Source organism: Triturus cristatus, chromosome 2_2 (assembly GCF_964204655.1).
Source record: "Triturus cristatus chromosome 2_2, aTriCri1.1, whole genome shotgun sequence".
NCBI classification, from domain to species: domain Eukaryota; kingdom Metazoa; phylum Chordata; class Amphibia; order Caudata; family Salamandridae; genus Triturus; species Triturus cristatus.
Window position 1 is genome coordinate 792,281,056 of NC_140582.1, and position 26,142 is coordinate 792,307,197.

General features: G+C 45.1%; 1 protein-coding gene across 9 annotated transcripts in view; it reads left to right on the forward strand.

The window, feature by feature from the left end:
- CLOCK (clock circadian regulator) overlaps nucleotides 1–26,142 on the forward strand; it is a 2,260,868-nt gene that overhangs the window by 1,125,999 nt on the left and 1,108,727 nt on the right. For all 9 annotated transcript variants that reach the window (XM_085642074.1, XM_085642079.1, XM_085642082.1 and 6 more), the window contains one exon: nucleotides 21,378–21,491. In XM_085642074.1, coding sequence (XP_085498200.1) covers nucleotides 21,378–21,491 — 114 coding nt within the window. The remainder of the gene's footprint in view (nucleotides 1–21,377; nucleotides 21,492–26,142) is intronic.

Consider the following 26,142-nt stretch of genomic DNA (forward strand, 5'->3'; position numbering starts at 1 on the left):
ACAGGCCATATTATCAAGGAACAGCGATAACATTATCGCCGCTTTAGCGGCAGGAAACTGCCGCTGAAGCGGCGATAATGAGCTTGATAATATGCCCTTGTGAATTCTTATAGAGGCCCAGGTTCACACCAGAACCTGGGCTTATATGGGAATTCTCCAGGTCATATTATCAAGCCCGTTATCGCCGGTTTAGCAGCAGTTTCCTGCCGCTAAAGCGGCGATAATGTTATCGCCGTTACTTGATAATATGGCCCCTCATTCGTGTACACATAGCCGCTGTACACATTTTGTTTTCTAGTTCACCCATCAATCTGGTATTTCAGTACCTCCAGGAATAGTGCAGTTTCCCACCCAGGGAAAGCAATGCTGTTCAAAGAGAGTCGAGAAAACAAAAGTAGCGCTTCACTGGCAAACACTGTGAAGTGGCGCTAATGTGTTTATGTGTGAAGAAATCAATCTGGCCATCTTACAACCACTCTGTCTTGATTGAGTTAGTTATTCATATTTTGAATGTTTTATTTCTCTACAACCCGAGGCTGCACTTAAAAACTGAAACATTTCAGAAATATGACGTTTCCAGCAAAAGTCTTTTTCTTTTTTGGATCCATTTCACAGGGGAGCAAATAAATGAAAGGAGCAAAGAGTAGGTAAAACCTGTTTCTTGAAGTCTCGATTTTCACCAAATGAGGCATGAGACAGAAGGAGAGGGAAGAGGGGGAACAAAGAGAGGGGGGTGCGTGCAGCTGCCAGCGGCAGGAGAACTGGACACTTTCCTTGTCTTCTCTGCCCGTTCTGCCTGTCCCCAAAGCCCAGCCTTAACAGCATGTTTAAAAAACAGAAATTAGGGGAACGGAGTCTATGAAATTAAAGCAGTACGGGCACGCCGTGCCCTGCCGATCCGGCTCTGAAAACAGAGGAACACAGATTATACGGATGACGATGCTTACTCCTGAATAAACAGGTCCGTCACGCACTTACGTCACTGTAGGTCCTAGAAAGAAAGAATAGAGCGCGTCTCCTCGTCGTTGCGCGACACACCCAAGCACGGCAGGCGACACAGTACTGTGTCGCGGCACAGAGTTTGGAAAGCTCTGGTGTAGAGTATAGTGGTGTAAAGCGCAGTGGTGCAAAGTAGGTGGCGTTGGGTACATAGGTTTTGAGTATAGTGGTGTAGAGTGAATTGGCGTAGAGTGGAGTGGTTTAGAGTACAGTGGCGTAGAGTAGATCATATAATTTAACAACAAGAGAGGGAGGGAATTTTATTGGAGCCACTCTTAGTCCCCCAGGGCTGGTATAGATAAACAAAGAAAGAGTGTGTCCGTCAGAATTGGACCAGTGCTAAAATATTTCAAAAGGCACAGGGGTGAATCACTATGTTTTAGAAGAACCCTCACTCACCAGCCTAGCTGGTGACATGCTTCATCATTGGGTTCCCACCGGAGAGACCGAATGTCTCCCCGGTGTGCTACAACGCCTGATTTACAGCGGAGCTGGATTTTTTGTGAGTGAAGACAGTGCAATCAGTGATAGTGCTAGTTAAAATGTGTCACAATTTAAACCAATAGACAACTTTAATAGTGGTCAACTGGACACAGTTAAAAATAGTGTGGTGGACATGAGAACTCTGGTGGTAATTAGACCAGCTACGTCCTAGAAAAGGTGCGATATGAACAAAGTGGTCAACATGTTTCTGCTTCTCACGATACTACATGAAGCATTCTTCAGGACCTAGTGTTGGACCACCACGGCGGTATACACTCGCTAAGGCGTACCCTGACCTGTGGGGTCCGGAACCGCTAAAACTTACGGTTAAGGTAAAATAACCCTTCAGGATTTCTGAGAGCTTTCGGTTCTGTTGGAGCAAAGCAGAGGTGAAAGGGAAAACAAAACAAACAGTGATTCACAACAAACATATATATTCACAGAGAACAGACCATGGACACTCAAACAAATTTGTGAATAAACTTCGTGCTCACAAACGGTGAATTTTCATGAAACCTGGAACACTGGGAATTAACGTTCGTATCAGCCCGTGCCGGTTTTGTGAATTTCTCGTGGTGCTAAATAGCACTAAACAATTGTGCCAAAGAGTGCTGCACCCTAGTGAGAGATAATTGCAACAAGGGTGGACTTTCACGTGAGGTGCACTCAAGGTACAAAAGCTTCTGGCCATCAAACTCTTAATCAGCATTATACTCCAGCTGACTACGGGAGGCAAAAATGAAATAAAATAAAACAAAATTGAAACGCTTGGCTTTGTAAATGGAGACGTGAGGCATTATCAGACTGATTGGTGAACACCCACACGGAACCACAAGGTTGGTAATTAGGTGCTTACGTGATGTTGAATTCAACGTCACTGCATGGGTCCGGGTGGGGGGCGGGACTTATAGTCACACACTAAACAAAGAATAAAAAAGTAAGTCACTTACGAGGTAGAGGTGAGGCGAGATTAGGGCAAAGCAGAACCTCTACTTACTACGCCAAAGTCGCCAACCCACGAGCAACCTATTCGGTCCACCTTCGGACTCGGATGTTGACGTCCAGGCCGGGAGTGGCACAGAAATAGGGAGTGCTTTTCCGGTGGAGAAACGTAGCGTCATCACGCCTGTCACGTGGTGCGGTGAAAGCGGAAGTGGAAGACTAGACTGCTACAGTCGCTTCCCATACACAGAGTATTACGTAGCTACAAGGGTTTCTAAGGAAACCGATAAGCACCAAGAGGTTTACTTGACCTTGTTGTTAGAGAGATGCCGATTATTTGGGATTAATAATGTGTGACATGCAGGGGAATGGACCTCGCTGTGTTGATGATCCTTCCTCTAACTAATTGTAAGAATCAGACAAAGATATAGGTGCACGTAAATACGGACCATTTCTTAGTAATACTGCTTGTTTCTCGGTTTACAAGGCGTCAAAGTAAACAAAAACCATAATGGTGTTAGCGGGCTTGGAAGGTTGTAGTTACTTCAGGCTCGGAAGGTAACAAAATATGAGTGGGGTCAGTTCTCTATTTTAGAACACATAATGGTGATGTGTTAGATGTTAAATGATATTTGATGAGGACTGATTGAATAGAGTTTTTCGAATAAATAAACAAATATTCGAAATAGTGTAGAGATTAGCGTTTTAGCACTGTTCCCCAAGGGATATTGTCATTGAATCCCATAGTGTGACTCGAAAGGCGATAGATCCAGCGTTGTTCTTTCTCAAACAGAATATTCGCTGACCTATTCCCTGGTCTAATTTGTTCAATTATTGTCCGGTTTAGGTCGTCAGGAGTAAGTTTGACGTGTGCATAATGTTCTGTCATTTTAGTGATGTTTTTCCCATAGTGGATGTTACTTCTGTGTTCGACAATGCGCGGTTTTATTTTACGAGTGGTCATACCAACGTATCTGATACCACACGGGCAAGTTAATAGGTAGATAACGTTGGATGAGTTACAATTCGTGTGTGCACGTTGGGTCCAAACTTTGTCTCGTTCAAGGTCTAGAGTCTTACTGGCTTTCGTAAGATGGCATACACTACACTGACCACATGGAAAGTGGCCTGTCACTTTTGGGAGCCCCCAAGACTGCAGTACAGAGGGAGTGTTGTCCGGTGGTGTTTGCCTTGGTCTCGTGTGTACAAGGGCATCCTTGATGCTTCTTGCCTTTTTGAATGAAAAAAGAGGTTTCTGCCATTTCAAGTTGTTGCTTACAAGGATGCCCCAATGTTTACGAATAGATTTAGTCACAGCATTAGAGGCCGTGCTGTAAGTCGTCACACACGTCAAGGGAATTTCTTCCGCTGGTTTTTCTGAATCCTCAAGGAGGGCTTGTCTATGTTGGTTTTTTGCCCTCTTACAGCTGCGATTTAGAATTTTATCTGGATACCCTCTTTTCTTCAGTTTTGCGTATAGACTGTTAGATTGAGAGCGATAGTCTTCCACGCGGCTACAGTTGCGTCTAATACGCAAAAATTGGCCAAAAGGGAGGTTTTCTCTCAGGGGTCGCGGGTGGAAACTGGAAAAAGCTAAGAGGTTATTTTTTGAAGTTGGTTTGTAATGGGTCTTAGTTAGCAGCTTCCCTTCCCATTTGGTAATGACCAGGTCAAGAAATATCAATTCGTTCTGATCATAGGTATTGGTAAACTTCAGGCTGGGATCACAAGTATTGATCCAATCAAAGAAGTTCACAAGTAGGTTCTCGGGTCCTTTCCAGATCACAAGAATATCGTCTATATATCTTTTCCAGAAAGATATATAGGACGAAAATGGATTGTTGGTAGTCAGAATGTATTTCCGTTCAAAGTCGTGAACATAAAGACCTGCCACACTGGGGGCAAAGGTACTCCCCATCGAAGTACCGGTGGATTGGAGGAAGAGGGTCCCCTTGTATTCGAAAAAATTCTTCTCCAGAGCAAGGGTGGCGCAGTCCACAACAAACTGTTTTGATGTCTGGAACTCCCAGGGGGTAACTTCCAAAATCTCACTGATGACCCTGATGGTATCTTCCTGGGGTATGCTGGTGTATAGACTTTCTATGTCTAGAGAGACCAGGAAGGTCGGATCGTCTGTCAGAGTTATGTTTTGTAGAAGTACCAACAGACTTTTGGTGTCTTTTAAGTAGGTCGGTGTCGCCTGGATCAGAGGTTTTAAGAAAAAGTCACAATAGATAGATAGAGGCTCTAACAGGGATCCAATGCCTGAGACAATCGGTCGACCAGGCGGTGGGATCTTGTTTTTATGAGTTTTTGGTAGAGTATAAAAATAGGGAACAATGCCCTCGCTCTTAGTTAGAAAATCGGCCTCATGTCTGCTTATATATCCATTGGACTCAGCCTCTTCCACTAGATTGAGAATCATTACTTTCAGTTCGAGTGACGGATCAGTAGTTAGCGGGGTGTAGCTGACCCTATCAGCAAGGAGGCGTCTGCATTCTGTGTCATAGGCCAAGGTGTCTTGAATCACAAGGCCTCCACCTTTGTCTGCTGGTTTTATGACAACGGAGGAATTTGACTGAAGGGTTTGTAGTGCCAGGAATTCAGCGGCACTCATGTTCTTAAAAGCGCCGGTATCTTCATATGCCTCGATGTCATTAAACACTGCATGCTCAAAGGCAATAAGTTCTGCCGGGACAGTGTGAGGCGGTGGTGTAAAAGTAGATTTTAATCGTAGTCCTGTGTCACGTTCTGGTGTGGAAGGACTGACAGATTGTTGTTGTTCAAAGAAATGTTTGAGTTTAAGTTTCCTGAAAAAATCCGCTAATTCACAGTGTAGGCGGAAGCAATCAAGGCGGGCTGTGGGGACAAAACCTAGTCCCTTCTCTAAGACTTGTTGCTCAATGTCTGAGAGTACAAGGGAAGACAGGTTGGTCACTAAGGTCTCTGGTTGCTCGGCCCTGCTTGTTGTACCCCTGATTTGCTCCTCGTGTTGATCCCCAGCTCTTCGTCTGGTCCCCAATGTACCTGACTTCTTCTCTTTCCCCGGCGCTTCGGCCCCTCTCTAAAAAAGGGGGGCGATACATGTTGGGAGTGTAAGGGGTGATTGGCATAAAGGCTGGATTCCAACCCATCATAGGGAATTGCTGGGGTTGGTGGTATTGGTTGGGGAGATTTCCACCCTGATTGGGAAAAATAGGCCAATGTTGTTGGTAATGTTGGTACCTACCCCTTCCTCTGCCCCTTTGTCTGTTCTTAAAACTACCACCACTTGAGCCACTGGTGGTGGATGTGTCGTCATCCGACGTATTGTCAGAGTAATTTGAATTACGCTGAGGTGGTGTATAATTAGGTTCAGCGTAGGGGTAAACTTTTGTGAAGGCAAAACGTTTGAGGTCTTTCTGAAATTTTTGTGCCTTGGATTGTGTGAGGTTATCCTTATACTCATTTATTTCTTTATTTAATTCCTCAAGTTTTTTCTTGTACCCTGTCAGAGTTGTTCTGAAGTGGGTCTTGGTTAGTTGAATCTCGACCATTAAAGCTTCAGACAGCCGAAGGGCCGTCTTAATGATCAGGACCAACCAATCGCGGGTACAGTGCCGTGCTATTTGAGCCCACTCCTTTCTGAATACTGAATCTTCCAAGAAAATGCGCTGGGCATTAGTCACTAATAAGCCTCTTGGTGCTATATTGTTCCGTAAATACTCAGTTAGAATAGTGCCGTGTAGAATGGTACGAATACGGTCACGTTTTTGCTCAGATAGCTTATCCCACTCAGTGGTTTGAGAGATAGTCTGGGCAATGGAAGGATCCGAGAAGAGTGAGGGGTCAGCCAGAAGGGCGTCCACCTCCTCATCAGTGTAAGATAAGCCAGGGTTCTCCATGGTAATGCCAAGCGTAAAAACTCAACTCCTAAGTACGGAGAGAAGTTGGTCTAAAGAAGAAATCAGAATCTGTAAAAAGACGCTCACAGCTGTGCGCTGCCAAAATATAATTTAACAACAAGAGAGGGAGGGAATTTTATTGGAGCCACTCTTAGTCCCCCAGGGCTGGTATAGATAAACAAAGAAAGAGTGTGTCCGTCAGAATTGGACCAGTGCTAAAATATTTCAAAAGGCACAGGGGTGAATCACTATGTTTTAGAAGAACCCTCACTCACCAGCCTAGCTGGTGACATGCTTCATCATTGGGTTCCCACCGGAGAGACCGAATGTCTCCCCGGTGTGCTACAACGCCTGATTTACAGCGGAGCTGGATTTTTTGTGAGTGACGACAGTGCAATCAGTGATAGTGCTAGTTAAAATGTGTCACAATTTAAACCAATAGACAACTTTAATAGTGGTCAACTGGACACAGTTAAAAATAGTGTGGTGGACGTGAGAACTCTGGTGGTAATTAGACCAGCTACGTCCTAGAAAAGGTGCGATATGAACAAAGTGGTCAACATGTTTCTGCTTCTCACGATACTACATGAAGCATTCTTCAGGACCTAGTGTTGGACCACCACGGCGGTATACGCTCGCTAAGGCGTACCCTGACCTGTGGGGTCCGGAACCGCTAAAACTTACGGTTAAGGTAAAATAACCCTTCAGGATTTCTGAGAGCTTTCGGTTCTGTTGGAACAAAGCAGAGGTGAAAGGGAAAACAAAACAAACAGTGATTCACAACATACATATATATTCACAGAGAACAGACCATGGACACTCAAACAAATTTGTGAATGAACTTCGTACTCACAAACGGTGAATTTTCATGAAACCTGGAACACTGGGAATTAACGTTCGTATCAGCCCGTGCCGGTATTGTGAATTTCTCGTGGTGCTAAATAGCACTAAACAATTGTGCCAAAGAGTAGATCATATCAGAGTAGAGTGAAGTGGCATAGAGTGGAGTGGTGCAGGGTAGTGGCGTAGAGAGCAATGGATAACAGTGCAGTGGTACGTAGTAGAGTGGGGTAGAGTGCACTGGCATAGAGTAGAGTGGTGCAGAGTAGAATAGGGTGGGGCATGATGGTGTAGAATACCTTGGCTCATAGAGTAGTTTGGGCTGGGGGAATTGGCGTAGAGTGGAGCGGGGCAGAGGAGATTGCAGTGACGCAGTGTGGAGTGGTGCAGAGAGGAGTGCAGTGAAGCAGAGTGGAGCGGAGTAAAGCGGAGTGGGGTAACGTGGAGAATGCATGGTATTGTAGTGTACTGCCTTTACAGACAACACATCTTCAATTGAAATGACCATTACATTTATACTCGAATACATTTTAGTGTTAAACGTTCACAGCGCTCAAATGATAGTGTGTGGAAATGTCATCACACAATGTATTGATTTGATAGTCAGCACAGTTCATTTACAGACATTTACATTTTTTTGTATGCTAGATGGAACAAACATTGTATAGCCTTCCTGTAGCAGAACCCCAGTAGCCAGCATAATTGTCACATACATCCTCTCACTTTAAGTCAGAGAAATTAAAATAAAAACCAACCTCCCTGGAAGACACAGCCTGACATATGAGCTCTGTCTTTGAATGCACAGCAAATGTGTCAAGATAAAGATTTAACCCCTTCGCTGCTAGGCCTTTTTCCTCCCCTGTGCTAAGCCTTTTTTTTGCTATTTGGGGGAATTCACGCTTATGCCCCTGTAACATTTTGACCACATAAGGTAGCCACGCCATATTTTCGTCCTTTTCTTCCAACATCCTGGAGAGTCTAAAGGTACTCAGGGTTTGTGGATTCCCCTGGAGGGGACCCAGAAATTTGCCAAAAAACAGCTAATTTTGGGGTTTTTTGGGACAAATGGGAAAATAGTGCTGCAAATGAAAGCGTCTGGGTTTTTCCCTACAAATGGTATCAAAAAAGGGTTTATGGGGCCGAAATCACCATTTTCCCAGCTTTTGGGGAATGACAGACTTTTGTCAGAAAACCAAAAATGTTTACACAGTTTTGGCATTTTTCTGGGACATAGCCTATTTTTGCTATTTTTTGTGCTTTCAACCTCCTTCCAGTTAATGGTAGACATGGGTGTGAAAGCAATAATGGATCCTGGAAAGCTATACATTTTTGTAAAGTAGACAAAATTCTGAATTCAGCAAGGGTTCATTTGTGTAGATCCTTCAAGTTTTCTTTATAGAAACTAACATTTAAATATAGGAAAAATTGAAAATTAGTTGAAAAACACAGTCTTTTGTGTCAACGTTTTCACCTGTAATTTGTTCTAATTATGACAGCTCTTTGAAAGCAATATACCGTTACATCCGCTGGACCTTACTGGTTGTGGGGATATATAGGACTTGTAGGTTCACCAAGAACCCGATGAACCCAGAGCCAAAAACTGAGCAGCGACTTGCAATGGTTTTTTATTATGTACCGGGTATATAGCAATTATTCTGGGAAAATATATACATGTCAAAATTGGTATGAAAGACACCTATGTATTTCTGAAATTGGAACAAAATATAGAGTTTAGAAACAGTAGATATTTGCACATTTCCGAAATTGGGAATACTCATACTAGCATGAGAATTATTGATCATTTTTCAAAATTACTTCTTATTTACACATTGTCTTTAATTTGGAAGGCAGAAATGCATCAAAAGTCATTAGGTAATAACAGTTGCTTTACAAAACTGAATTACCCTAAGTATCCTGATAAAAATGGTACCTCGCTTGCGTGGGTAGCCCTAGTGCCCACAACAGGAAACGACTCAAAACGCAATGTGAACACACCACATTTTCACAAAGAAAAATAACTCTTTTTTTTGCAAAGTGCCTAGCTGTAGTTTTTGAACCCTAGCTCTACAGGCACCTAGGGAAACCTAGCAAACCTATACATTTTTGAAAACTAGACACCCAGTGGAATCCAGGATGGGGTGACTTGACTGCCTCTCACCAGGTTCTGTTACCCAGAATCCCTTGCAAACCTAAAAAAATGTCAAAAAAGGCATTTTCCTCACATTTCTGTGGTAGAAAGTTCTGGAATCTGCATGGATCCACAAATTTCCACCCACCCCGAGGTCCCCAAAGTCTTCTGGGAAAAATGGTACCTCACTTGTGTGGGTAGACCTAGTGCCCGCAACAGGAAACGGCGCAAAACGCAACGTGGACACACCACAATATCACAGTGAAAAATTACCCTTTTTTGGAAAAGTGCCTAGCTGTAGTTTTTGAACCCTACCTCTGCGGGCACCTAGGGAAACCTAGCAAACCTATACATTTTTTAAAACTAGACACCCGGGGAATCTAGGATGGGGTGACTTGACTGGCTCTCACCAGGTTCTGTTACCTAGAATCCCTTGCAAACCTAAACAATTGTAAAAAAAAACACATTTTCCTCACATTTCTGTGGCGGAAAGTTCTGGAATCTACGTGGATCCACAAATTTACACCGACCCAGAGTTCCCAAAAGTCTTTCTAGAAAAATGGTACCTTACTTGCATGGGTGGGTCAAGTACCCGCGACAGGCAAGGGCCCAAAACCTATTGAGGCGACATCAAAATTACCTATCACAAACCAACCTGGTTTTGCAAGGGGGGGGTCCAATGACTTTTTGGCCCGGAGCTCGGCAGCCACCAAGGAAACACTAGATACCTGGGGAATTCCAGGGAGGTATGGCTTGCATGGATCCCCCAACGTTTTCTTACCCAGAATCTCCAGCAAACCTGAAATTTTGCTGAAAAAAATCACTATTTTACTAATTTGTGTGTGGCAAAATAGTGGCATCACCGGGCTGACACAAATTTCCTACCACCCAGTGTTCCCCCAGGTCTCCCGATAAAAATGGTGCCTCACTCGTGTGGGAGGCCCAAGTACCAGCGACAGGCAAGGGCCCAAAACGTATTGAGGCGACTTCAAAATTACCTATCCTGAAACGACCTGGTTTTGCAAGGGGGGTCCAATGACATTTTGGCCCCGGGCTCGGTGGCCACCTAGGGAAACCTACCAAACCCACACATCTCTGAAAACTAGACATCCGGGGAATTTCAGGGAGGTATGGCTTGCGTGGATCCCTCAACGTTTTCTTAACCAGAATTCCCAGCAAACCTGAAATTTAGCTGAAAAAATCACTTTTTTCACACATTTTTGTGTGGGAAAGTTGTGGCATCACCGGGCTGACACAAATTTCCTACCACCCAGCGATCCCCCAGGTCTCCCGATAAAAATGGTGCCTCACTTGTGTGGGAGGCCCAAGTACCCGCGACAGGCAAGGGCCCAAAACGTATTAAGGCGACATCAAAATTGCCTATCACAAAACGACCTGGTTTTGCAAGGGGGGGTCCCAGGACTTTATGGCCCGGGGCTCGGTGGCCACCTAGGGAAACCTACCAAACACACACATTTCTGAAAACTAGACACCCGGGGGATTCCAGGGAGGTATGGTTTGCGTGGATCCCCTAACGTTTTCTTACCCAGAATCCTCTGAAAATCTGTAATTTAGCAGAACAAAAATACATTTTTGTGTGGGAAAGTTGTGGCATCACCAGGCTGACACACATTTCATGCCACCCAGCGTTCCCTCAGGTCTCCCGATAAAAATGGTGCCTCACTCGTGTGGGAGGCCCAAGTACCCGCGACAGGCAAAGTCCCAAAACATTTTGTGATTGGCAATTTTGATGTTGCCTCAATACGTTTTGGACCCTTGCCTGTCACGGGTACTTGGGCCTCCCACACAAGTGATGCACTATTTTTATCGGGAGACCTGGGGAAACACTGGGTGGTAGGAAATTTGTGTCAGCCCGGTGATGCCACAACTTTCCCACACATAAATGTGTGAAAACGTTTATTTTTTCAGCTGAATTTTAGGTTTGCAGGGGATTCTGGGTTAGAAAAAGTTGGGGGATCCATGCAAGCCATACTTCCCTGGAATCCCCCGGATGTCTAGTTTTCAGAAATGTGTGGGTTTGGTAGGATACCCTAGACGGCCGCTGAGCCCCGGGCCAAAAAGTCATGGGACCCCCTTGCAAAACCAGATTATTTTGTGATCAGCAATTTTGAAGTCGCCTCAATACGTTTTGGGCCCTTGCCTGTCACGGGTACTTGGGCATCCCACACAAGTGAGGCACCATTTTTATCGGGAGACCTGGGGGAACCCTGAGTGGAAGGAAATTTGTGTCAGCCCCGTGATGCCACAGCTTTCCCACACAAAAATGTGTGGAAAAAGTGATCTTTCCAGCTAAATATGAGGTTTGCAGGGGATTCTGGGTAAGAAATCGTTGGGTGATCCATGCAAGCCATACCTCCCTGGAATCCCCCGGGTGTCTAATTTTCAGAAATGTATGGGTTTGGTAGGTTTCCCTAGCTGGCCACTGAGCACGGGGCTAGAAATCCAGGTGACCCCCCCCTTGCAAAACCAGGTCGTTTTGTGATAGGCAATTTTGATGTTGCCTCAATACGTTTTGGGCCCTTGCCTGTCGCGGATACTTGACCCACCCACACAAGTAAGGTACCATTTTTTTTGGAAGACTTTGGGGAATGTGGAGTGGGTGGAATTTTGTGGATCCACGCAGATTACAGAACTTTTCACCACAGAAATGTGAGGAAAATGTGTTTTTTTGGACAAATCTTTAGGTTTGCAAGGGATTTTGGGTAACAGAACCTGGTGAGAGCCAGTCAACTCACCCCATCCTGGATTCCCCTGGGTGTCTAGTTTTCAAAAATGTACAGATTTGCCAGGTTTCCCTATGTTCCGGCTGCGCTAGGGCCCAAAATCTACAGGTAGGCATATTGCTAAAAACAAATCTGTGCCTAGTCGGATTTCGTCCGCCCTGGAGGGGATATTGGGGGTGGGGTTGCCAAGGGGCCGCTTCCCCCCTCCCTGGTGTCTCGGGGGTGGTTCCCTGCTTGGGGATTGCCCTCCTGGGGCAATCCCCAAGCAGGGATCCACTGGGGAGAGGTACCATTGGAAAGGGGAGATTCTCCCCTTTCTGATGATACCCCTCCCGTCTTTATACGTGTTCAGGGGACTGAGATAGCCCCCTGAGCAGGCTCATTTCAGTTTCGGTTTCTGTGCAATGACGACAGCGCGACGTGCGCGCTGATCGTCATTGCACAGAAACCAGGGAGGGGGCCTTGGGAGCTGGGGAAGCTCTTTCCCAGCTCCCGAGGTCACAGGGGAGTAATAGAAATCCCTCTGCTGTCTGCAGCAGAGGGATTTCGTGCCCCTGGCCTCATGACGGAATGGTTCCGTCATGAGCGCAGGGGCATCGATGCTCATGACGGAACCATTCCATCATGAGCATTGAAGGGGTTAAAGAAAGCCAGTTTGCGGAAGTATACAGTAAGCAAAGTTTGGGCAATGGGAGGGACAAACTCGAGCTGGACAGCCTAAAGCAAAGAAAGCCAGCAAATAGGCAGGGGCTGCTCCTCTGCAATGGTGGAGGAGCATCGCCCCACCATTGACTTTCTTTGACTGATTCTGACATGCGTGCAGGGTGGGGCCAGGCCATGACAGGCAGGTGGTGGCACTTAGAAGTGCGCATGTATGTTTGGCCGGCCAAGCATACCATGCACACTTCTATTTCTCCAACACAGTGGTGTTTACAGCCAGGTTTGAGAAATGCTGCAGGCTCACAGGCAGTCTGAGTGGCAGAACAGGCAGCTCAGACGAGGAGAGCAGCACCAGGATTTGCTGAGCAGCCTCTGCCTTCCCAGAGACTGCTGGGAGAGCTTCGAGGCTGAGGCAGCTGTCAACAATAGAGGCTGCGGGGAAAAGGTATGTTTTTTCCAATAATATTACGAGAAGCAAGGCTGGCAGTAAAAGGGGCGCAGTTACTGCCAGCCTTGCTTCTCGTAAGTAAGGGTGATAAGTACAAAGTGTGTGTTTACACTCCACTTGCAGGTTTTCAAAATACATAAATAAAAGAAGTTGTCATTTAAAATGTCAATAGCTCAAACTCTCGCAAATGCGAGACCTATTGCATTGCAAATGCTTGTTGAGCTCTGAGACAGAGGCCGCAGCAAGCATAGGAAGGCAGGGACCGTGACGCCAGGCCGTGCGTTTCAAAAGCAGGAGGAAGGAGGCGGCAGCTGCAGCCAAAACAGACCTCGGCCTTTGAATGCACAGCAAATGTGACAAAATAAGAGCAAGATTTACAGCCATGCTTACATCAGAGCTCTTTAAACCACGAAGACTGGTCTAGAGGGCTCCAGTTTAAGGTAAGAAATAGTGCTCACGAGCTCTGAGTAACAACACATGTAACGGGGGAAGCCCTTGAAAATGAGTGGAGCTTTTAAGCCCATATTCTGAATACAGATGGTCTCGCAGAGACAGCGCAAGTGCTGCCTAGGCAAGACATAAAGGTATCAAAGACTATTCACAGGGTGCTGAAAAGGTTCCAGGGCGGGAGGCCCGAGGCAGAGGTAAGGCACGGCAGGCTCAAGATGCACAGCAGAGAAGAGGCTTCGTGGGAGACACGGACAGGAGATCGAGCAGTGCGCAGAAAGCATGTGGGAGAGAGAAGGTATGGGACAAAGAGATCACACGCGCAGCAGAGAGGAGGGACAGAACAGAAATCAGAGCAAGAACCGAAATGCCAGGCAGGTGGGGAGAGACAGACACATCTCAGCACTTTCTCTCAGCTGTTCACCCACAAATCATGACTTTCAGGTGTCCATGTGTACTGTAGTCTAGAGTAAGCAAACACAGCTACTGTACCAAAAATGCACACGGTTGTATCATGAAAACTCAGGAGTGGGAAACGGCATGGAGTGAGGGAACATTGAGAACACTCAGTTAAGAGTGGAGGTCACTGGGGCATTGAGAAGGTATCGGGGAAAGACAGCAGCGGGTCATGTACTAAGCAGGGCGGGGGCTAAGGGGACGGAGAGTGTCAGTAAGCAGGACAGGGAGGGATCATGTGCTGGCAGAACAGGATGAGGATGCAGAGGGCGGGCCTGGGCAGGAATATAGGTACCAAGGGGTACAAAAGAGGCACAAGGCGCAGAGGAGGCACAGAGGAAGACACAGATGGACTGAGAGTAGCCACAAAGGGGAGGGTGTCGGACCATGATGATAATACATAAGTCATAAGGCAGGGAAAACGTATAGATAGGAGAGAAGAGGCAGAGAGGCCAGATAGATGGCATATGGTACACAGGAGGGAAATCCCAGGGGCAGAGGAGAGTAGGGAAAAGGGGACATTGGCGTCAAGAATGAAACTGGACCGAAGTGACAGGGGATGAGAGAAGAACATGGTGGTAGATACAAGGCATGTGGTATACTGAGAGCATGGATGGGCGATATGATTGACCCCGAGAGGAGGCGCTATGTAGGTAAGGGGCAATAAGGGCACACATGAGGCAAAACAGCGCTGAAAGGAGGCCCATGAGGCAAAACAGAGGGTTAATAGTAACAGAAAGGAGGCATGTGACAAAGAGGGGTCATTAAGAACACTGACGAGGCGCAGGGGGCAAAGAGAAGACATGGGGACAAGGAGGAGGCACCAAGTGCAGCAAGGAGAGACAGAGGTGAAATGATGAAGGAAAGAGGCATAAAGGGCAGCAGGGACAAACTAGGTGAAAGGATGCACGGGGTACAGCGAAGGATGATCAAGGGAAGCATGGACACAGAGTGAAAGGATGCATGGGGTACAAGAAAGGACTCATCAAGGGCAGCAGGGAGATACAGGATAAACGGATGCACGTAGTACAAGGAAGGAGCCTTCAAGGACAACAAGAAGGCACTGGAATGCAAGGATGCACGGGGTACAGGAAAGAAGAAGAGCAGCAGGGAGGCACAGGGGTGAAGGATGCACGAGGTACAAGGAGGAGCTATGAAAGGCAGCAGGGAGGCACGGGAGTGAAGGATGCATGGGGTACAGGAAGGAAGCATCAGGGGCAGCAGGGAAGCACAGCTGTGAAAGGCTGTACTAGGTACAGGAAGGAAACATCCAAGGCAGCAGGGAGGCACGGGAAAAGGATACATGGGGTACAAGAAGTAGGGATCGTGTGCAGAAGGGAGGCACGAGTTACAGAAATGAAGCATCAAGGGCAGCAGGAAGGCACAGGGGTGAAGGATGCACGAGGGACAGAAAAGAGGTAGCAAGGGCAACAGGAAGGCGCAGGGGTGAAGGATGCACAGGATTCAGGAAGGTAGCATCTAGGGCAGCAGGAAGTCACATGGGTGAAAGGATGCACAGGGTACAGGAAAAAAGCATCAAGGGCAGCAGGGAGGCATAGGTGTGAAGAATGCACAGGATTCAGGAAGGAAGCATCAAGGGCAGCAGAGAGGCACAGGGATGAAGGATGCACGAGGTACATGAAGGAGGCATCATGGACAGCAGAGAGGCACATGAGTTCAGAGAGGACACCTGGGCAGGGATGATCCATCGGGGCAATAGGCATGCACAAGGCACCGAGATACCACAAGGGCAGGGATGACGTATCAGGTGCATCGTTGAGGTGCAGGGAGCAGCAGGGAACCCCAGGGGGCAGCAGGGAGCCCTGGATTCATAAACAAGGCAGAGGGGTGAAAGGGCAGGGAGGTTGCACAGGGGACGTATAACTCCGATGGGAATCTCAAGTGATCAACTACAAATACCTGGTGTTGGGTTCAGTGACTGTCACGTGGGTTTATGAAGATCCACTCAGTTTCTATGGCGACAGCGCCTGTCAAGACTGGAAGCACTTATTGGTGCCTCCTGTTATCTGTCGGTCTCGGTTACCATTTTATTTTAACAGTAAATATGTGCCTTGTTTTTCCTCCTGACTATATGCGGTCCATTGTTAAACATTCTTCTGTCATGGCGGTTTCAAGTAGCAACGATTTGCAATTCATAAACTGGAACTTTCACCGGGAAGGAGGTCTGGGGGTGACAGGTAGCACAAGGGGTACATGCTAATAGGCCCAGGGGATCGGGGGAAAAGGGCAAAGATCCGATGAGAGAAGAATATGGGGCAGAGGTGGAGAGTCAAAAGTAAAGATAAAGAATTTCAGAATGAGGAGAGGGTCAGGGGAGTAAGTCAACAGTTTTATCAGAGGTACCGGGATAAGGTAATGAAATGAACAAGCAGTAGGTTGGGACGGTAACAAACAGTTCTAATGGACTGAGTTTGTGGTACAATCTCCTCCTAATTATACAATGAAAGGTTGTCTTGTGCTCAGCACCATATGTTAAGTAGCACCCTGAAATATATGTGCAACACTCAGGGAAATATATGAAGTACCCTGGCATATGTTGGTATTAATACTGATGGCATTTCATTTTTAGGAAAGGGAACCCTGATGGCCTATTACCTGGCACGTGAATATGGCAGTGTGTAGGATGTTCACTGGGAGTTTTATCTACTGGGGACATTGGGGAATTTCTCATTATGTATTTCAAATATTTGCTTTCTGTGCACCCACTGTTTTCTCTCGTCCACTGAAACCTCACAGTCACATGAATGACTCGCTGCTTTGGAGGGGGAAAAAATGTAGGCTCCAGTGTATTACAAGAGTTGTGCACAATGGTGATGCTTCCACAATTCTGATAGAAACGGCAGAACCTCTAACTAGAGATCCCCACAGATAGTTCAGTGACTTGAGAGAAAATGCATATTCGGTTATCTGGGGGGATCGTCCCACATATCGCTTCTGATATATGTGTACTTTCTAAATACACAGGGAAATGGCGATGGCAGACCTGCGCCTCTGAGATCTTCGTGCTGAATAAATAGCTCCATGGAGATTGAGATGAGTTTGTGTTTAGACGTAAAACGGGACTGGTGGGCAGAAGTAGCCTTCTTGTCTTTGTATATGGTGTCACTATCCCTTAGTCACTTCAATCATAACTAAAGAGGCCTTGCAGTGATGGATCCACTGGTACTGTAACACCAACCCGTGAAATACCATGATAGTGTGGGGTATGGCTGAGGCAGAGACCCAACTGCCTGAGTTTGGGAATCCACAATTCACTACGACAATCATTTTAAGCCACACCACTTTCAAATGTCACCAGCCGCCACTGAGTTCTAATCTAGGCTAGCTACCTAGTAGGCCAGAAGCGACCAATTTAAATCGTGTGGGGGGCGGCTGTCAGATATTCAGGACAACCAAGAGCCATCTAAATGATTTACAGTGAGTATATACTGAAAATCAGACCCAGCGCTCCTGGACCAACGTTGGGCATCAATGTCTTTATCTAGTTAACAAGTATGGTTGATTATTGTTGAAAAAAAAAGCAGCATTAGGCTCTGCAAGTCTGAAACCTTTTTACAAGACTAAGACTGACTTGCCAGTCAGTGGTGGTCTGCAAGCATAAGCAAAGCTGCACGTTCCTGTGACAAAGAGTTCAAATACGAGCATTCAGAAGCGATGGTGGCACTAAGAGGCACCTGTGGAGGAATGAGGCCATGTAAACAGCTGTCAGACTCGCAGACTGCAGGAACTGAACTAATTACAGGCTTTAACCTCAATGGTTTTTTTAATTCTCAATTGATTTCGAAGCTGCTGTTTCGTAAATGAGAGTGACATCATGTTTTTAGCCTGCAATGACAGCATGTGTTGTAAATGGCTAAAAATAATGTAATATTTAATTAAGTAACTATGTAACATTTGATGTAATACAATAGACTCAGTCTATAAAATGCTTGTAGTAAAGCTACAGCCAAACTACTACTGTATTCAATGTGAAAAAAATCATAGGACAACGTTGGCACGTATAAAGATAAGATTTAAAATAGATAACCTAATGGTTGTCTGTCCCTCTTCTATTTCTATGTCTGATGGTTGCACAGCGATTATAAGGTGTACCTGAACGTTCGGTCAGCAGCATGCAAAGATTAAGTTTGCACAGCTATTCACCCCTGTTACATGGCGCGCTCAGCTGGTTGCTGTGAGCTCTGTTAGCATACTCCTTCCTTGCAAGAACTCTGTGGATAGGGAGAAAATTAACAAGCCCAATCCTCCTTAAAAGGAAGCCCAAACCAAGCAAATATCCTACTTAAAAAAAAACCAACTGGCGGTAGAGATTGAAAAGTGCAAAAAGCCTAATTAAAAAACATACAAGCAATGGAGCAGAAGCCACGGTGTGAGAGGCAGCAGTGGAAGAAAAAAAAGCAGCAGTAACGCAACTGTGGCATTAAGAGGAGGTCGGAGGAACAATGCTATATTTGAATGTAAGCAGTTAGGGTGCTGAAGCTAAACACAGGCAAACATTAACAGAGCAGGAAACCAAGAAAAAAAAAGTCCCCCAGAGAACAGATAAAGAACCATATTGGAATGACACAGTACTAAGTCCCTGCTCAGTGGGAGGAACAGAAGAGAGAATGGAGAAACAAAGAGGAAGGGCTGACCACTAGCAAGCAAGGAATTTTTAAGGACACTAATATAGACAAATTAAAAGCACTGGCAAGAAAAGGGATGGACTAGAAGTACACAGACAGATTACAGCAGGTCTCAAAGAGACAGCACATGCACTGTCTAGCTCGACCTAAAAAGTAGTTCTAGCGTGGCAGGAATACACAGCGAAAGGGAGAATTCATTAGACACTCACAAAGAAAGCAAGGCGGAATCGTTTTAGATAACATGTAAAAATCCATCATATAGCTAAAATGATTGGTAACCTAAGAAAAAATGGGAATCAAACGCACAAGTTCACCTTTGCATAAAGGCTGTATTTCATCTGCCATTAAGCAAGCTACACTTTTAAATCATGGCCATGTGAAGCAGAGGTGCTACTAAGACATGAGGGCACTTAGATTATAGCAGCGCAAAACCACTTTGTCTTACAACATTTCCATTCTAACTTAATAGTACCTTAGAATTGATGACGAAGAACAACAGTTAACTTTACCAACTTGCTTAGGAACATTGTTTTAGAACAATTTGCAAAAGGATATGAGCCTTGTCAAGAAATATGATGTTCCGAAATCTTTTTTTTTTTTTTTTTTAATATTTTTATTAAAGTTTTTCAAACAACGCAATGAAGCCAACTACAGAGAAAACCAAAAGGATCCAATCCTCAGTGGACACATCAGGAGAAATCCGTTCTTCCCTCGCTTCCCCCCGATGTTCCGAAATCTTTTTATTGTCTTTTTAATATATCCTCATTTAAAGGTGTGCCTTGCTGTTTTTCATTTCTTGGCAACAATATTTGCAGTTGCAAATGCTTAGTAAAGAATTGAATGAAATAATGCCATCGCTCTGTCCAGTGAATTGATATGCTAAACAAGTTAAGAAATAGTTGGGTATTGCGATATTTTGTTCTTGGCTTCACGAGCAATTTACTGGTTTGAAAAGATATTTTAAAATTTTCACTTAAGGGTTTGGAAGTTGTTTTATTAAAGGTGCATAGCTTTAAAAACACAGATCAACTGTTTAGTGTTTTATATTTTGGAAACAATTTGGTTGCTTTGATGATCATCAATCTTGTGAAGTGCCTTCATATTTTCATCTTATTTTAACTACAAGAGAAGGAGGGAAGTTCAATTTCCAGCTCCATCACAGCAGAACGGTTGGAGAATACTTGTTATTAGCAGGTCCAGTGATATTATTATGAGTATTAGTTCAGTAGTTTGAATACTGCCAGCATGACGAGTAATTCTTGATCCTAATATTGATATCGTCGGCAATAACAATACTTGTAGTGTCAGGTAGCTCGAGTATTAGTGTTTGGAATGCCAATATTAATTAACATATCAGTTGCAGTACCTGTAATAGTTGTTTTATCATTAATAGTATGGCTGCTAATAGAACTACTACCATTATTACTAACTGTAAAGAAAGTAGTACTTCTATCTAATAGAATAGGAACGGTCGTTTTTAGTTACACTAGTAGCATCGTCTTAATTATCCGTATTTGTGTATGGACTATTACGACAGTCCACAGGGTTAAGAATAGGTTTCATGTTCCATAACCAGTGTTAATTATCCTATAAATTAATGTTATTATTGCTTTTAGATCATGTCCAGGTTTTAATACGCTGCATTACACCTTTAAATATCACTCCCATATGCTTTTGTGTATTATGTTTGATCTTCTGTATATAGTTGAACTTTGGGGAGATATTTGTGTCAGTTTCTACATATTATTACAAAATTGATGCTTTGATCGTACTCACATGAAATGTATTAATCAGCTTTAGAAATGCAACTCATAGGTGCCTATAGCAAATATATATGTACATGTACTTGAAAATATATGTATCATGTACTAGTAGTAGTACTTATTTTAGTAATACTACTAGTACTTTTGTCGTGTTTGCCATAACAAGTAGTAGCCCTGCAAATAGCTTTGCTAATATTAGTGGGGCCAGAAGTCAAAATAGTACAAGTAGAAGTGATGGCATTAGTACTATTAGTGGCTCTACTAGAAGTCGAATATGATAGTATTTCATCATTAGTAGCGATATTTGGATCACTAGGACCATATCGTAAGTAGCAGGAGTAGTAACAGTACCAAAAGCAGTTGTTGTAGTAGGTGGGATGTGCACAATTGCCAGATACGGTTGGCCATGTTTTGGGGGTATATGCTTCCCAGTTCAAGTCTGACAGAAGTCAGAATCTTTAAATATATATATCTGCTGCGGTGGGGGCGGGATTCCTTATTGCATGTAAAATGTGGGCCTGGATCAGGAATGTAACCAACTTGGTAAAAACAAAAAACGATTCTGTAATAGGAATGTAGACTACACACTAACTTACTCCTCACACAGCACTTCATGTTTCGGTGCTTCTCAAAATGCAGAGCGACCTAGGTAATCCAAACTTTACAAAAAAGTTTTTAAAAATACATATTTTTGGAGGTGTTTGGGGGGGTGGGAAGTGTATGTCCCCTCTAAAACAGCTGCCGTTTTGTAAGCCACAGTAGTGTGAAGTCACAGAAGCAGTGGTAATAATCCCTGCTTATATATACATAATTAAGCTCATTGATGATGACATGTCTGTGTTTGTTTGTAATCCCTCGGACCCCGAATTCAGATTTTAGAAATAATGTTAAATATTTGCATTTATTTGTTTTCCGTTTCCCTTTCTTCGAACTGCAGCTAAAAATCAACTGGAGTTTGGTTGTCATATGCTTCGCGGAACGATAGATCCCAAAGAACCAAATACCTATGAATATGTCAACTGCATTGGAAATTTCAAGTCACTGAACAATGGTGAGTGAACCAGATCTAAAACAGCTCAGCAACTTTCTCCAGCATTGAGCTGCAGACAATCATAACCTTATCACTTGACATCAAGGCAAGAATTCACAACCGTTTAAAAAAAATGTCAGTATCTGCGAAGTTGGATTCAGTTATTTGCTTGTGGCGGTATTAGTTCATACTGTAAACCCATCATTTATTTCAGATCAATATATGTATTGTTTATTTCTGTGAGGTGTTTTCCTTTTGAACATAATTAAATGTTGCTCTGCATTGATCAGTAGTGCTACCATGGCTACGGCCATTTTACTGTCATACTTTTTCCGAATATTCTAGAGAAATTAGCATTGGCCTTATGAAAAATTTCCTTGAGTGTAACCATAAAGACGGGGTATTAGATTTTTCATGATATTGCAGTCTCTGTCTTCCCTCAGTCAGACAATGCCCTACCTAGTATGACTAGTCTTCTGACTCTATAGGCTGGGCAGTCAGGTGAACCGTTTTTCGGGGTTGGCTCGTCCCGTGGGTATAACAGAAGAATTTGGATATAGTGGTTCAGTTTTAGCTGTCAAAAAAGTAGGAAAGTGGGGGTGGACTATCCCTCAGAAGTTAGAACTCATATTTAGCCTTGGAAAAAATAAAATACGTTTAGGTTACTATTTTGCTGTTGGCATTTGTTTTCTAAAAACGCAATAATCACACAAATAGTCTCCTCTTTTTTGCACATATTCAAACAATGGACCTCCATAAGTCGAAAAATCCCCATAAAATCGGAGAGCCCACCTAACATCAGTAGCGGCTGCTACCGGACAGAGGTGGTGAGGCGGTGGGTTTAAAAAAAAAAAAAAGAAAAGGACTTACCTGGAACGGCCAGCCAGGCTCCGCCTCTACTTCGTCTCTTCCTTCTTCCCGTCTCCAGGTTGGCCGGCAGCAGGAAGCACCTGGGCACACAGGCTCCCCTGAGCCAATTGCAATGCAGCATTTTGATTGGTCTGATTGCTGTGGGATGGCGCTCAGATGGGGACAGGGAGCATGTGCATGTTCCTCACGATGCTGTGTAATGCAGTCTGGTGGGAAATATGCAAAGTGCGCATGACTGTTTGGCCGGCCAAACAGTTATGCGCCCTTAGGGAGTGCAAATGACTCCTCCCCCTGCTCTGGCCAGCCCCGCCCCTGTCTAATAGGAAAAATAAAAAGATAATAACGATACGTTATTGCCATTATATTTTTCCTTTTGAGCAGTGGGGTGACACTCCTGTACCTTAGCGGAGGATCCGCCACTGTCTAACATTCAGATTGTGCAGTCCTTTTTTTTCTAAAGAGTTTGTTTATGGTGTAGGGTGATGCAATTTTCAGATTAATGTGCAATTCAGATTAAGCATTCACAAAAAGGAAGAGTTGGGCTGGACCAAAAACCCACCATCCTGATTCATTTAATACTTCTAAGCACAGATTCCTCACCTTGTGACTGTTCCCCAGGTGTCAGACTGCATCTGGAAATTTCAAAAGTAGTACTCCTGTGGACCGAAAGGTGGTGTCGTGCGGCTTCATGTTGACATCTTTTCGCTCCAGAAATGATAAATTGAGCTGTATATATGTATCACCCAGCCACGCTGACCATAGTTACTTTCTTTCCGAGTCTTCAGATACAGAACGGTCCGTGATGAGATTCTTCTAATCTTTCTCACTACATTTTACCATTGTGGAAGAGAAATGTCCCCTCCTAAAATACTAGGGCTTAAACCTTGTAGGGACTATCGCAAACAGATATCTGTGATAGATCTCTACCAGGTATGCTTCTGTTGATTCGGATCTGAACACAACTCCAGAGCCTTCCATTACTGTGCCCAAATGATCTTAAAGGCCATATGGGACTGCAAAGCAAAGTTCTACATTGCAAAACACCAGTCTAAATCGAAAGGAAGGTCCCACTCCTGTTGTTCCCAGAGCAGATCGTTGTCGCTGTTGAAGTAAAAGAAGAAACTACAAGTGTTTGTCATCAGCTCTGTTCGTGCTTTCGAACCAGCCTCCTGTTTCGGCATCGGCTTTTGTGCCGTCTTCGGTCCTGGCACCACACTTTAGTGGTCTCTGATGCAGAGTCGAACTAGTCTCGACTTACAGAAGCACAGCAAATTGGCAAACCTTCTGATTCTGATAGACTGCCTTCGCCTCACAGTCCTGCACATGCACTACAACAATTCGTTTTTGGATCAAAACCAGAATAACGGTGATGATTTAATGAAGACAATTGGTATGAGGAATTACAGGATACCAGTGGCTTAAACACCTCCCCAGACACTGTATGAGTTTCTTTCCTGATCATGCCACTGAACAGAGCGCATCTTATGCTGTTATGATTAGAAGGGCTACAGAAGGAATGAAGGCCGTCGCCGACTGGATGATCAGCCGCCTGAAGCTGAACTCGGACAAGACGGAGGTCCTCATCCTCGGCTCCAACCCTTCAGCCTGGGACGACTCCTGGTGGCCAACGGCACTGGGGACAGCCCCGACACCCACAGACCACGCACGCAACCTGGGAATCATCCTAGACTCAACGCTCTCAATGACCAAGCAAGTCAACGCCGTCTCCTCCTCCTGCTTAAACACCCTCCGCATGCTCCGCAAGATCTACAAATGGATCCCAACAGATACAAGAAAGACAGTCACCCGGGCACTCGTCAGCAGCAGACTCGACTACGGAAGCGCCCTCTACGCGGGAGCCCCGACCAAGCTCATCAAACGACTACAACGCATCCAAAACGTCTCGGCACGACTGATCCTCAACGTACCATGCCACAGCCACATCACCCCCCACCTGAGAAACCTGCACTGGCTCCCCGTCAACAAGAGGATATCCTTCAAGCTCCTCATCTATGCACACAAGGCACTCCGCAAGACTGGCCCGGCCTACCTCAACAGACGTCTCTCCTTCTACATCCCCAACCTCCAGCTACGCTCCACCGACCTCTCACTAGCCACCATCCTGCGCATCCGAAGAACTACCACCGGCGGGAGATCCTTCTCCCACCTCGCCTCCAAAACATGTAACACCCTCCCACTGAGCCTACTACAGACCCAAGACCTGCTGACCTTCATGAGAACACTCAAGACCTGGCTCTTCGATCAGTAGCAGCCCCCCCTAGCGCCTTGAGACCCTCACGGGTATGTAGTGCACTGTACAAATGACTGATTGATTGAGAAGTCCTTTTTTTCTAATTACATTTCAACTATCAAATACAGAGATGCATAGATGCATACATCATTTGCTACATAGTACGTTAGATCATAATGCATAAAGATTAAGCCATTAATACAATCTATACAGTAGCCAGAATCTCCTATTGAGTAGTTGATTCAATATATAATCATAGTTTCCTCTAAAGGCCTTTCCCCCCCCCCCCCATTATTTTCAGGACCCCGAGTGTGCACCATATGGGATAGTAAATTGTGCGTTAGTTGAGGGATGTGATGCTAAGGGAAGGGTATAGTGTCTGTTGCTGTGGCTCTCGTCTCTGTAGTTGGGCTGTAATCGTCTCTACCCTGCGTTCGGTCCCACCTAAGATTTGCTTCGCTGCCTTCAGCCTGCCTCATCCATGAGGGGCCCAGATATCTCGCGGTCAGGAAGTCATTGGTAGGAGTTCTGCGTATGATATCAATTGCTCCTTACACTGTATTAAATCATTTATCCAGTCCTTGAATATGGGAGTTCTCCCTCTGCTCCATCAACATGCGACCATGCATTTCGCCAGTAGTAATGCCAGTGAAATACATTTTCTATGTGCGTCTGGGAGTTCTTGTGTGTAGCTTAGTAGCGCAATGAGTGGAGTAAGTGTGATGCGCGTACCCACCATTCTGGCCAGTGCCGTTGCCACTTCCTTCCACTGTTATGTATCCCTTCACACTTCTATGCTAAATGTAACAACCCAGCTCCCTCCTGCCTGCATCTGTCTCAGTGGTCATCTGGCCTCAATTTGTACTTGTATAGCCTTACCGGTGTGTAGTATACTCAGTGTATAAATTTGAAATGTATGATATGCAGTTGGCTGCTGGCCGCTATCATGCCTGTCTGTGCGCAGCAGTAAAGCCACTGCCCGTCAGTGATGGGTATGCTTAGCTCCAAGTCCCAGCCGGGCTGCAAGTTTGTCTGTGTGTCTGGCCTCTCAGCTAGAGCAGCCCGGTAAAGTCTAGAGACTGCGTGTGACGGGCTCGGCGACTTCAGTAGTATGTGCAGCGTATTGAAGGTAGGGGTCTCATGCGGGAAGCTGGGTGGTGCAGTTCGGATATCCTGTCTAAGTCTGATGTAGAGGAAGAGTTCTAATGGCATGGGGAACCCCCTCACTGAGGAGCTTGTCCCAATCTTTAAATTGTCCCTCTTGGTACAGATCTCCCCATGTGTCAATCCCCCTTCTACTCAACATGGTGCAGTATAGTCCCTCATGGGTGACTGGGATCAAATGGTGGAAAGGGATAGGCATCAGAAGAGAATATAGTAAGGGTTTGTCCAGACGTCTGGCTAGCCTTCTCCACGCTAGATTAGTGCAGGCAACAGTGGAGTAGGTGGTGTCCTTGCTGGGTACTCTGGCTCCCAGGAAAGAGGGTGACGGCAAAGGGGTTATGTATCCCTGCTCAGTGGCCAAGTGCGGTATGAATGGGGGTGGATTAA